This window comes from Mobula hypostoma, chromosome X2 (assembly GCF_963921235.1).
Source record: "Mobula hypostoma chromosome X2, sMobHyp1.1, whole genome shotgun sequence".
Lineage (NCBI taxonomy): Eukaryota > Metazoa > Chordata > Chondrichthyes > Myliobatiformes > Myliobatidae > Mobula > Mobula hypostoma.
Genome location: NC_086129.1, coordinates 17,477,820 through 17,491,810, shown reverse-complemented (window position 1 = coordinate 17,491,810; position 13,991 = coordinate 17,477,820). Strand labels below are relative to the sequence as shown.

The 13,991-nt window shown below is 42.2% G+C and overlaps 1 protein-coding gene across 6 annotated transcripts in view; it reads right to left on the bottom strand.

Moving 5' to 3' along the window:
* Positions 1–13,991, bottom strand: part of LOC134340898 (rho GTPase-activating protein 32-like) — a 576,830-nt gene that overhangs the window by 111,402 nt on the left and 451,437 nt on the right. For all 6 annotated transcript variants that reach the window (XM_063038475.1, XM_063038474.1, XM_063038478.1 and 3 more), the window contains one exon: positions 4,378–4,459. In XM_063038475.1, the coding sequence (XP_062894545.1) occupies positions 4,378–4,459 (82 nt within the window). The remainder of the gene's footprint in view (positions 1–4,377; positions 4,460–13,991) is intronic.

The following is a 13,991-nucleotide window of genomic DNA, read 5'->3' as shown; positions in this document are numbered from 1 at the left end:
CTCAAAATTACCGCCTCATTCCAAGTATAATTGCAGTGGCTATGCAGGGAGGTGGGGGAGGGGTAGATTTGTAAATTCACTATATTACTGAGGATCTTCATGATGTAAAGATCTCCACAGTGAACCTTTTTGTCTTCTCTTTTCTAAAAACCATCACAGTTGTTTGTGATGTATATAAATGACCTGAATGAAGATGTAGATGGGTGGGCTCGTAAGTTTGCAGATGATACGAAGACTAGTGGTGTTGTGGATAGCGTGTATATAGATCATTTGCAGATTTGAGTGACAAATTGTAGACGTAGTTTAACCCAGCCAAATGTGAAGTGCTGCACCTTGGTAAGTCAAATGTAAAGACACAGTACACTGTTAAGGGCAAGACCCTTAACAATGTTGATGAGCAGTGTTGGGGTCCAAGCTCCCTGAAAATGGCTACACAGGTTGATTGGGGGGATATGCTTGCCTATATTAGTTAGGCATTGAGTTCAAAAGTCAGGAAGTTATGCTACAGCTTTATAAAACTCTAGTTAGGCCACATCTGATATATTGCATACGGTTCTGGTCATCCCATTATAGGAAGGATGTCAAGGTTTTGGAGGGGATGCAGAAGAGGTTTAGGAGGATGTTACCTGGATTAGAGGGCATGAGCTACGAGAGGTTGAACAAACTTGGGTTGTTTTCTCTGGAGCGGTAGAGGAGGACCAGAGATCTGATAGAGGTTTATAAGGTGATGAGAAGCATAGATAGAATAGACAGACAGTATCTACACAGCCTGGGGTGGTGGTAGAGGCATATACATTAGGGATTTTAAATAAATTGTTAGATAAGACACAAGAATGTGATGGAAATGGAAAGATGTATGGACATTGTGTAGACAGAAGGGATTAATTTAGTTGGCCACTTGATTACTCATTTAATTGGTTCGGCACAACATTATGGGCAGAAGGGTTTGATCCTGTGCTGTACTCTTCTATGCCCTATGTTTAATTTTTATTCATAATTATAAGAATTATATTCTCGGTTTTCTCTTACGAACATATGAATTAGGAAGAAATGGTTAGGCATACCTTCAAGCTTGAACACCAGTTAATAAAGTCATGGCCATAATGACTGCAAAATCAGATCTGCAATCCTGCTTATCAGTGGTAAACTTCCAAGTCTACAACACATTTATTGACCTGTTCTTTAAAAATTTTCAAGACTTTACTTCAACCACCAATTGAAGAGACTTGAGAAAATAGTTCACCCATGATGCTGCTGCAAGTTTTCATTGTACCTGTACTTCACCATACTTCTGCATATGTCAATAAACTTGACATGATTTGACCTCATCTCTTTCTTAAATTAGCAATCACTTATTTTTAAGCAATGATCCCCAGTTCAAGATTCTCCCACAAGAAGAAACATCTCTTTGACATCACCCCAGTCAACAGCTCCCAGGACCCTATTTGTATATAGACCATGAGCTTTTTATCTTCTACGATAATGTCTGATGTGGCACTTGATCAAATAGATCCTTGATATCAAAACAGAGCACACATGTCCATTCACCTTTATCCACACCACAGCTTCTTTGTTGAACACCAATAAATTTGTCAAAAGTGACTTCCTATTCATAAAATCATGATGACTTTGCATGATCATGTTGAATTTACCTAAATGCCCTGCTATAAAATCCATAATAATAGAGCTTGACATTTTCCACACGACATACAAACTACATGACATGTAATTTATTACACAATCCTGTATCCTTTATATTCTCCTGCAATTTGGAGACTAAAACTGCTCAGTTCTTTGAGTACACACCAAGGCTCCATATGTTGAACAGGATTTCTCTTTTACTGAATTCTATTTCAGTGGAAATAATCCCTGATTACCTTTAAAAAAAACTACTTTAGGCTATGGTGTTTTTTTTTTAATATTCTACAAATGTTCAATTTTATGTCACCAAATCTTAGTCACCCTGATGCTTCTCAAATTCCCTGATCTGATGAATAGAGCATCAACTAAATTTTAAGCAGAAATAATTCAAGGCATCTCACCAACTGAGTTAGGAAATGGGCTGCATGGGAGTAGACTAAGTGGGTAGATAACGGCACTCTAATTTACAGGATTTACATATTCTAGTTTGTGAAATATAAAAGGAAAAGCTGCACAGTGGACTTTTCAGTAGCATCCTCAATCATTAAAAAGTGAATGGTGAATGGATTTCGACTGCATAAGATAGTAAAGAGTGGAGGGTTTCTATGGGGAAGAATGATTGTTAATTCCTTATTTTGCAGGAACATTCTCAAAATTCTAAACTGACTCAGACTGAGCCATTGCAAGTCAGTAATAAAAACGCTGCAGAAAAAATTTCATATCATGCCACATTTCAATGCCAGCAGGATTACAACATACAATTTGGATGGTGAACTATCTAGTGTTATTTTAGTTGCAGCTCTCTTCTTCCTCAGGTACTCCATGTACGATGGTGCCAACCCTACTTATCAAAAAATTCTGACAATTATACCGGAAATAGCACACAGTGATAGTACAGTGTTATAAAACAGAATGTGGTGTTACTCCTTTTGGTCATGTCTACCTGAGCAAGGTTAGGATTACTTTAGAAGGAATGCAACACTTTCTGACCGGATTTAATGTTTTCCAAAACTGTATGTAAAGGGAAAATCAGATCAAGCCAAACAATTAGTGACCAAAATCCTATATCTCAAAACTTTACTCTGGTACGCCAGGTACCAGGAATGAGCTGCCTGAGGAAGTGGTTGGGGCAGGTACAATTACAACATTTAAGAGACATTTGGATAGGTACATGGGAGGGTGAGGCTTGGAGGGTTATGGGCCAAACGCAGGCAACTGGGACCAGAAATGAAGATATTGTGGCTGGCATCAACCAATTGGGTCAAAGGGCCTGTTTTCATACTCTATGACTCTGACCATGGGTTTTGTGCCAGCTCTGAGTTTTTGATCTTCAAACACTTCTTGTTTTTTGTTGATCAACAAAAGACTGCATTGTTGATAAAGGTATCTCAATAAAATTTTTTTTTAAATCATCCAGGTTTGCCTTTGTCAAGAAATAACTGGCAAGATATGGGAAGTCCTTGAGTTTTCCAGGATCTTGCCAAGAAGCTTTGCTATCAGAGGGCAGTGTAGTGTAGAAGACTGTTGTCTTGTGGATGCTGAAAGCAAGGGTCATCCTCTTACACTCTTCAGCGAATGACTAAATAAATACATGGAATTCACCTTTGGAGCACACATAAACATAAGCAACATCTTCACACTGTAGCTTAGTTCTGGATTGTAGTCACTATTGGTTTCTCAGCAGTGACCACTGGGCCGGAAAGAAGTGTGCAGTCAAACAAAGGGAGTGGGAGGTTCCATCACATTGAACAGGAAGTAACTAAAGAGGCAATACGATCCAGATGGCCTGGAGCAGCTGCTGGCAGTCCCCAGCTCAAACTGCCATACCACTCATTCCAGCATGTCCACCAACAGCCCTCGCAGGCTGCCATTGCCCCTAGTCTTGGCTGTTCATTTCACATTGTGACGTGGGCGATCAAATCGCCATTTCATTCCTGCAGTAGTACCAAATTCCCGGTGGAGCTGCACATAGCTTGAGCAGATGCTTCTTTTTAAAATACAAGGGTGCGAATGTTCAGACTCCAGGATAGACCAAGACTGCTGCATTGACTCAGCAGAGGTGTACCCCCACAGGGGCACTAATATGCTTAATAAAATTTGCAGATGACATTTACCCAATTCCATTTACTACTATAAAGAAACCTAAGATAATTTAAATGTTGACAAGACAACACCAGTGAATCAAACAATAAATTTGTCAGAGCATTGAGACCAGAGTGACACAGCAGAGAAATATACATAGCAGCATCTTCAACAAAGAGCTGCAGCGAAGGTAACCTGAGAATTTGTGGCTCTTCTACACTTTTATGTTCTTACTCTGACTGGAATACTGTGGTGTAACAAAATATATTGGGTATCTGTGGGTTTGAAGGGGAACATTTGTTTAGCAATGTGAAGATCCAGGTTTTGCAATTTACACATACCTCAGATGTCTTCAGAAATGAGCATACTTCCTGGTAGGTGACGGCAAGGTGCACAGTGAGGCTCCATGTGTTCCGTCTCCCTAGTTTTATCTGTCGCGATTTAATGTGTTCATTAGACTTGGCCCTCCAAATGCTGCAGTTGAAGGTTTGTGTTATTATAACTCTAGTTCAATAAAGCAATTTAGTATGGAATATATTGGGCATATTAAAGACATTGCTACTCTCACCCTTCTGTAGCAATAATTCCAACGCCCATATTAATCAGCACTGGCCAGGCAGTGGCACGGGGGTACCAGGTAAAGGATTACTGTACCTGGCTTTGGCATTACGCTCGTCACAGAATGAGGAATTTTGTCATTAATGAGCTCCACACACTCACTGGGAAAGAATCCAACCTGCAAGTCAAACAAAAATATAAATAAGATATTGTAAATCCCACTGCTAATCATACATTTAAATTTCAAAGGAACTTGCATACATTGCTGAATCATGAACACTACTTCTTTTACGACAGCAAAATGGATGGAATCTGTAAGTAAGATTTTGCTTGAATGTAAAACCATTAAGAATTCTATTTCCTAGAAACTAAAAGTAAAACACAAAATAGTCAGGGGTCAGGCAGCACACGGGGAATGGGAGACTGTCAATAATAATTCTGATGTTCCACAGCCTTTTTTGTCCTTGTTTCATAATTCCAGGATCTGCAGATTCTCGTTCCCCTATAGTTGCAAGCCATAGGTTCCAACAAGCAATGATCACAGTAAAACTAATTCATAAATAGGTGTGCCTAGAGTTAGCTCGATATGTTATTAACTGGTTTGTGCTGAGCCAGCAAATATTTTGTTCATGAGCACAGCACTGGTAAATTCAGGTGTGCATGAGGTGTGATCTGTTGTGCGCCTTCCCTCTGCATGTTCTGTGGTGCCATGTGTGGAGATGAGGTTTCTTAATGGATCCAGTAGATAGTAGAGAAGGCTGAATCAGCTAAGCAGGTTGGTGGTGGGTCGTAGAGAGAGGAGTGGAGGAAGTTGTGGCAGGTAGACTGATTGAAGAAAAGCTTGTTAAGTACCCGAGTCAGACTTCTAGCTTTGACTCAGACTAATTCAGGTTGCTCCCTTTTAAGTTGTGTAGAAGCAGGCACCAGTGATGTGGTCACATAGCAGGCGCCAATTAAAAGCCCTGAAGTAGCACCTCAAGAGTCCAAATGCACAAGATTTTCTACCTTTCAGCATGTCAAATGCACAGCAAACACAGCAAAAAACATGGACTGTGTGACTTGCAAGAGGTTGCTCGTATTCAATATCAGTTATCTTATTACTGAAGGAGGAGGAGGGAGGGAACATCGACTCAGACCATGAGAGGCCTGCATCGGGCATTTTCATGCCTTACAAGGCGCAGATTGGAAGTCTGTGTGGGACGCCGCTCCTCGCACAGACACTAGAGCAATGTGTGGTTAAGTGCCTTGCTCAAGGACACAAACACACTGCCACAGCTGAGGCTCGAACTAGCAACCTTCAGATCACTAGATGAACGCCTTAACCACTTGGTCACATGCCCAACACAATTACTGAAACTAGGTGACAAAGAACTTATAAGCATGATGCTTTGTGATTAAACATTTAGGTATTAAAACTCCCTATAGATATCTGCTTCTTCAGAGGATTTAAGTATTTTATTTTCATAGTAGTACAATTCGAAAACAGAGAAGCTGCGATCCAAGTAGTAGTCAGCTGGATCAGAACACAGGAAACCAATCAGCTCACAACTTGGATACCCAACACACAGTCAGCCCATCTGTAGTACCCTCAAGGCCACCTTGTGGTACTGATTTCTTAACCACCTCATGTAATAAACCCAGCACCAGGATGACTTCCCTGAGAAACAAGTCAAGAAAATATGTTTGTGTTTTCAATCTGATCTTGAGCATACTGTAAGTGCTTACAGTAATCCTAACCAGAAACTTGTATTCATTATACACATTTCTTAAACTGCCATTCTTTACTGTTATATTCCACTTCATAAAAGCCATTCTATTGTTTTAAGACCATTAAGTTATAGTTATAGAAATTCTGTTTTATATTTAGTGGTTCTCGGTGAAGCATAATCAATTGGGGACTGCATTAAAGAGATAAATGGATGCTTAAATGTTTTTAGTAGTGTTGGTTAATGGAGGAATGTTGGCTGGGACCTTGTGTTCTTCTGCCAGTGCCAATGAATCTTTTAAGTCCATTAAGACAGTCACATGGAGCTTCAGTTCACATCTCAGTGACAGGCAGCAACACCTTCATTATTACACTGTCAGTTGCGTTCTGCAGACCACCAGACTCCTGAAACAGACACTGTGGGAAGAGATTACCAAGCAGACAGGGGAAAAAAAAAGCTTCATGGCTGGGCTCAAAGCTTCTCTGAAGAAAGGCACTATCCTCACTGATCCTTAAGAACCTCTGACTGATGAAAGTGGGAATGGAGGATTTGGCATGGTACTGAGAAGCTGGTGGCCATATACTGACAGCAGAAAGAAGTGGCAAAGAAAAGAAAGTAGAAAGAAGTAGCACCACCCTTCCACCCGCTCTATCAGACAACCCCCGCCCATCTCCAGAAGAGTCTACAGCTGCCAGTGGCTCATTAACTACCTTAGAACCCAAAACCAGAGTGGAAGCAGGTCATCATTAATCCTGAGGAACTGCCTGAAGAGGACACTCTTGTATCAGCCTCAAAAACCTTGGATTAGAGCTTGAAACAACAAGTAGAGTGGTATAATGGAGTCAGAAGTAAATATTCTTAAGTTCAGAGGCACAATTTTCTTCTTACAAATGGGAGGAGTTATTTGACAAGTCCCATATAATAGGGTGGTCCAGAACGTGATCCATGGGGAGCTAACTAATTTGATCCAGAAATGATTTGCTGATAGAAGGAAGGTAGTAATGGTGGTAGGATGTTTTTCCACATGGCAATCTGTGACCAATGGTGTACCACAGGGATCAGTGCTGGGACCTTTGTTGTTTGTGATATGTATCAATGGCTTTGATGTGAATGCTGTAGGTATGGCTAGTAAATCAGCGAATGACATGAAAATTGGCATTGCAAAAAGCAGACTACAGGAGGATATAGATTAGATGCAAAGTTGGGCAAAGCATTGAAAGATAGAATTTGATCTGAATACAGGTGTCTCCCACTTTTCGAACGTTTGCTTTACGAAACCTCACTGTTACGAAAGACCTACATTAGTACCCTGTTTTCACTTTCAGAAGGCGTTTTCACTGTTACGAAAAAAAAATTCAGCGCGCGATGAAAACTCAGTGTGCGAAAAAATCAGCACGCAATAAAAGGCAGCGCGCGCCCCAAGCAGCCGCTCGCCCCGGATTCGGAACTGCTTTGCTTTAACACATGCCTGTGAGCAGCCGTTTGCAAGATGAGTTCTATGGTATCGGAAAAGCCTGAAAGAGCTCGTAAGGGTGTTACACTTACGGTAAAACTAGACATAATTAAGTGTTTTGATCGTGGTGAACGAAGTAAGGACAACGTGAGTTTGGCTTGTGGAAGTTGACGAAGATGACGTTGAAAAGATTTTGGCATCCCATCACCAAGAACTGACAGATGAAGAGCTGATGCAATTGGAAGAGGAAAGGATAACAATCTAAACAGAATGAGTAATGATAAAGTACGACTTTAATTTTGATAGGGTATGTCGGTTTAGCAGATATTTGCAGGATGGTCTGAGTCCTTATTAAAGAACTGTGTGATAGAAAAATGCGCGAGGCTCAGCAGTCAAGCAAGCCTTCCACATAGAAACTACAGCACAGAAACAGGCCTTTTGGCCCTTCTTGGCTGTGCTGAACCATTTTCTGCCTAGTCCCACTGACCTGCACACGGACCATATCCCTCCATACACCTCCCATCCATGTACCTGTCCAATTTATTCTTAAATGTTAAAAAAGAACCCGCATTTACCACCTCATCTGGCAGCTCATTCCATACTCCCACCACTCTCTGTGTGAAGAAGCCCCCACTAATGTTCCCTTTAAACTTTTCCCCCCTCACCCTTAACCCATGTCCTCTGGTTTTTTTTCTCCCCTTGCCTCAGTGGAAAAAGCCTGCTTGCATTCACTCTATCTATACCCATCATAATTTTATATACCTCTATCAAATCTCCCCTCATTCTTCTACGCTCCAGGGAATAAAGTCCTAACCTATTCAACCTTTCTCTGTAACTGAGTTTCTTAAGTCCTGGCAACATCCTTGTAAACCTTCTCTGCACTCTTTCAACTTTATTTATATCCTTCTTGTAATTTGGTGACCAAAAGTGAACACAGTACTCCAGATTCGGCCTCACCAATGCCTTATACAACCTCATCATAACATTCCAGCTCTTATACTCAATACTTTGATTAATAAAGGCCAATGTACGAAAAGCTCTCTTTACGACCCTATCTACTTGTGACGCCACTTTTAGGGAATTTTGTATCTGTATTCCCAGATCCCTCTGTTCTACTGCACTCCTCAGTGCCTTACCATTAACCCTGTATGTTCTACCTTGGTTTGTCCTTCCAACGTGCAATACCTCACACTTGTCAGTATTAAACTTCATCTGCCATTTTCAGCCCATTTTTCCAGCTGGTCCAAGTCCCTCTGCAGGCTCTGAAAACCTTCCTCACTGTCTACTACACCTCCAATCTTTGTATTGCTGATCCAATTTACCACATTATCATCCAGATCATTGATACAAATGACAAGTAACAATGGACCCAGCACTGATCCCTGTGGCACACCACTAGTCACAGGCCCCTACCACCACTCTTTGGCTTCTTCCATTGAGTCAATGTCTAATCCAATTTACCACCTCTCCATGTATACCTAGCGACTGAATTTTCCTAACCTCCCATGCGGGACCTTGTCAAAAGCCTTACTGAAATCCATGTAGACAATATCCACTGCCTTCCCTTCATCCACTTTCCTGGTAACCTCCTCGAAAAACTTCAATAGATTGGTCAAACATGACCTACCACGCACAAAGCCATGTTGACTCTCCCTAATAAGTCCCTGTCTATCCAAATGCTTGTAGATTCTGTCTCTTAGTACTCCCTCCAATAACTTACCTACTACCAACGTTAAACTCACCGGCCTATAATTTCCCGGATTACTTTTCGATCCTTTTTTAAACAACGGAACAACATGAGCCACTCTCCAATCCTCCGGCACCTCACCCGTAGACAGTGACATTTTAAATATTTCTGCCAGGGCCCCCGCAATTTCAACACTAGTCTCCTTCAAGGTCCGAGGGAATACTCTGTCAGGTTTCGGGGATTTATCCACTTTAATTTTCCTCACCACCTCCTCCTTTTCAATCTGTACAGTTTCCAGGATCTCACTACTTGATTCCCTTAATTCCATAGACTTCATGTCAGTTTCCTTAGTAAATACAGACGCAAAAAAACCTATTTAAGATCTCCCCCATTTCCTTTGGTTCCGCACATAGCCGACCACTCTGATCTTCAAGAGGACCAATTTTATCCCTTACAGTCCTTTTGCTCTTAATGTACCTGTAAAAGCTCTTTGGATTATCCTTCACTTTGACTGCCAAGGCAACCTCATGTCTTCTTTTAGCCCTCCTGATTACTTTCTTAAGTATTTTCTTGCACTTCTTATACTCCTCAAGCACCTGATTTACTCCCTGTTTTCTATACATTTCATACAACTCCCTCTTCTTCTTTATCAGAGTTGCAATATCCCTTGAGAACCAAGGTTCCTTATTCCTATTCAATTTGCCTTTAATCCTGACAGGAACATACAAACTCTGCACTCTCAAAATTTCCCCTTTGAAGGCTTCCCACCTACCAATCACATCTTTGCCAGAGAACAACCTGTCCCAATCCACACTTTTTAGATCCTTTCTCATTTCTTCAAATTTGGCCTTCTTCCAGTTCAGAACCTCAACCCTAGGACCAGATCTATCCTTGTCCATGATCAAATTGAAACTAATGGTGTTATGATCACTGGAACCAAAGTGCTCCCCTACACAGACTTCCGTCACTTGTCCTAACTCGTTTCCTAACAGAAGATCCAATATTGCATCCCCTCTCGTTGGTCCCTCTATATATTGATTTAGAAAACTTTCCTGAACACATTTTACAAACTCTAAATCATCTAGACCCCTAACAGTATGGGAGTCCAAATCAATGTATGGAAAATTAAAATCCCCTACCACCACAACTTTATGTTTCCTGCAGTTGCCTGCTATCTCTCTGCAGATTTGCTCTTCCAAGTCTCGTTGACTATTGGGTGGTCTGTAATACAATCCCACTAATGTGGTCATACCTTTCCTGTTTCTCAGCTCCACCCATAAGGACTCAGTAGACAAGCCCTCTAATCTGTCCTGCCTGAGCACTGCTGTAATATTTTCCCTAACAAGCAATGCTACTCCCCCACCTTTCATTCCTCTGCCTCGATCACATCTGATACATTGGAACCCTGGAATATTAAGCTGCCAGTCCTGCCCCTCCTGTAGCCAAGTTTCACTAATTGCTATAACGTCATAATTCCACGTGTCAATCCACGCCCTCAACTCATCCGCCTTCCCCGCAATACTCCTAGCATTGAAATCTATACACCTCAGAAGATTTTTACCACCACTCACAACCTTTCTATCAGCGGATTTGCTTGAACTTTTAACGTCATTTATTTTCACCCCAGCCACACTGTCAGCTCTGGCACTCTGGTTCCCATCCCCCTACAAATCTAGTTTAAAGCCTCCCCAATAGCACTAACAAACCTCCCTGAAAGGATATTGGTCCCCCTGTAGTTCAAGTGTAACCCGTCTCTCTTGTACAGGTCCCACCTGCCCCAGAAGAGGTCCCAATGATCCTGAAATCTGAAACCCTGCCCCCTACACCAGTTCCTCAGCCACTTGTTCATCCTCTAGAGCATCCTATTCCTACCCTCGCAGACAACGAACCTCGATCTTCGACATCGAAGCGGGCAGAGATAGAAGAAGATGAGCTGCCTGCTCTAATGGAAACAGACGATGAGATGACACCCCAGTGTCCCACCATCCCAACCCCCAGGCCACCGACAGATACCGATTCGCGGAGAATGCAACAGTAGCCGGGAGGCACACAGCCCATCTTTAAGAAAAAAGCCGAAATAAATATGCTAATTAATTAGGTGCCGCCGACACATAATTGTCAGCCCAGATCAGAGACGACGCAATTGGAAATCCGCACTGATCTGGGCCGACAATTACGTGTCGGGCGGCACCTAATTAATTAGCTTGTTTATTTCGGCTTTTTTCTTAAAGATGTGCTGTATACCTCCCGGCTACCGCTGTACCCCTGCATGCTTCGCGGCAATGTATCACTCGGCGGCCTGGAGGATGGGGGCCACTGCACCACCCAACCTGTGACGACTCAGTCTAACACACCATCATCAGTGTGCTCGGCAAGCTATCTTTCCGATTCCCGTTAGTGATACTACACTGTAGATACATTATTTCTACTTCATATAGGCTGTGTATTTTTCCGTGTTATTTGGTATGATTTGGCAGCTTCATAGCTTAAAGGTTACTGGAGAGAGTGTTCTTGCCAACAGCGCGTGCGTGAGATTTTCTGCTGACGGCGCTTGCGTGAGATTTTCGCTCCAGAGAACAGTTCAGTAATGATTGTGGAAAAGTATTTCTACTTTATATAGGCTGTGTATTTATCATATCATTCCTGCTTTTACTATACGTTACTGTTATTTTAGGTTTTATGTGTTATTTGGCATGATTTGGTAGGTTATTTTTGGGTCTGCGAACGCTCACAAAATTTTCCCATATAAATAAATGGTAATTGCTTCTTCGCTTTACGACATTCTGGCTTACGAACCGTTTCATAGGAACGCTCTACCTTCGGATGGCGGGGGAAACCTGTATGTGTAAGTTTTCATTTTGTAAGTTTCAAATACGAGTTGGTCATATATAGTGAATGGCAGGGTGCTAAGGAATATTGATAAACAGAGAAACCTCAGACTTCAAATCTATTGCTCCATGGAAGTTGCAACACAGGTATCTAGTGTGATGTAGAAAGCTTGCCTTCATAGGTTAGGGCAAAGAATACAAGATTTAGAACATTATGTTGCAACTTTACAAAACACTAATGGGTCACAATTAGAATGTTGCATGCAGTTCAGACTGCCACATGATTTGAAGGACGCAATTGTTCTGGATAGAGTGCTTTGGAGATTCACCAGAACGACTTGAATGTGAATGTAAGTGGGGGTGGAGCTTAGGAGACGATGGCACCTAACGGCGACTCCTTTGCTTGCATCTTCGGAAACAGCTCTATTTCTACCTTTAATATCTTTATTTTTCCCTTTCAGGGTTCTTTTGAAGACCCTGACCTGGAATTACACACAGGCTTCGGTTCTTTGCGGAAATGGGACCCATTCTCGGGGTTCCACGACTGACTGCTATTTGACATGCCAATGGTTTGGCCTGAGAATCTCAATTGTGTTTGGAAGCCTAAGATCTCAGGGTTCTGAAGACAGGCAGATTAAGGGTCGGTGCCGTGGCCAGAGACTTGTGTGTCGTCGGGGAGGCCGGAAAATCTTTTGCTGTGGGCCTGAAGACCCAAGTCTTTGTGATATTTGGATACAGAGCTTGAAAAAAGCGATGGACGGACTTTTAACATCGTAAACCTGTGGGTTGTTGTTGTCTCCCGCCCGCTGTGAAAATGGGGGACACCTCCCTCTCCTTTGCCAGGGAGAGAGAGAACCTGTGGGTTGTCAAATTCAGATGAAATGTGAAGCCTTTGGGGTAACTGCAAGGTCTGTGTCTTTGCTATCGCTTAGCACACGCTTAGGCTCGGTAATTGTATTGATGCGCTTTTTATTTTTGCCGGTGGAGGGGGAGGGGATTGTTGCTTGCTGCCGCTTATGAGCGGGAGGGGGGAGCTGGGGGGTACTTTGGGGTTGTCACGTTTAATTGTCTTTCATTCTTTGGGACACTTCTCTGTTTTTGTGGATGTTTTGCGAAGAAAAAGTATTTCAGGATGTATATTGTATACATTCCTCTGACATTAAACTTGACCTTTGAACCTTTGTAAGTGGCATGATTACTGAGTTTAGAGTTGACACAAAGATTGGATGAGTTGTTGACAGTGTGGAGTGTACGCTTAGGCTACAGCATGATATCAATGTGTTAGAGAAATGACAAATGGAGATTAATCCAGATAAATGTGAGGAGATGCATTTTGGGAGCACGAATGAGGTAGGCTCTGAAGGAATACTGAGGGATAAAGGAACCTAGGTGTACAAGTCCAAAGATTCTTGACTGTGGCAGTTTTTATATGTAAGGTCACGTGGGAAGCTAGCCTTCATTAGTCAGGGCATTAAATATAAGAGCAGGGAGATTATGCTCCAACTTCATAAAATATTGGTCAGACATCCACTGGAGTACAGCGTGCAGCTCTGGTCACCACACTAGGAAAGATAGGATAGTGCTGAAAGGGTGCAGAGGAGAGGCACCAGGATGCTGCCAGGGATGCAGCAGTTCAGTTACAAGAAGAGACAGGAGCTGTTTCCCTGAAGTGGATGATGTTCAGAGGGGCATAGTGAGGTGTAGATAATTATGAAGGGTATAGACTGCACAAAACTTTTCCACAGATCAAGGGAAGATAAAACTAGAAAACAGTTTTAGAGTAAAGGTAAAGAGATTTAGAGGGGATCTGATGGGAGATCTTTTCACCCTGAGTGTGGCAAGTACCTGGTACACATATTTGGAGAAAGTGGTGAAATCAGAGTTGCTGACAACATTTCAGAAGTGCCTGGACAAGCACTTGAATCACCTAGCTGTTGAATGATGTGGCCATGTGCTGGGAGATGGGATTAATATGGCTGGCAACCAAGTGGATGATGTAGACATGATGGCCAAATGGTCGGTTTCCTTACTATATG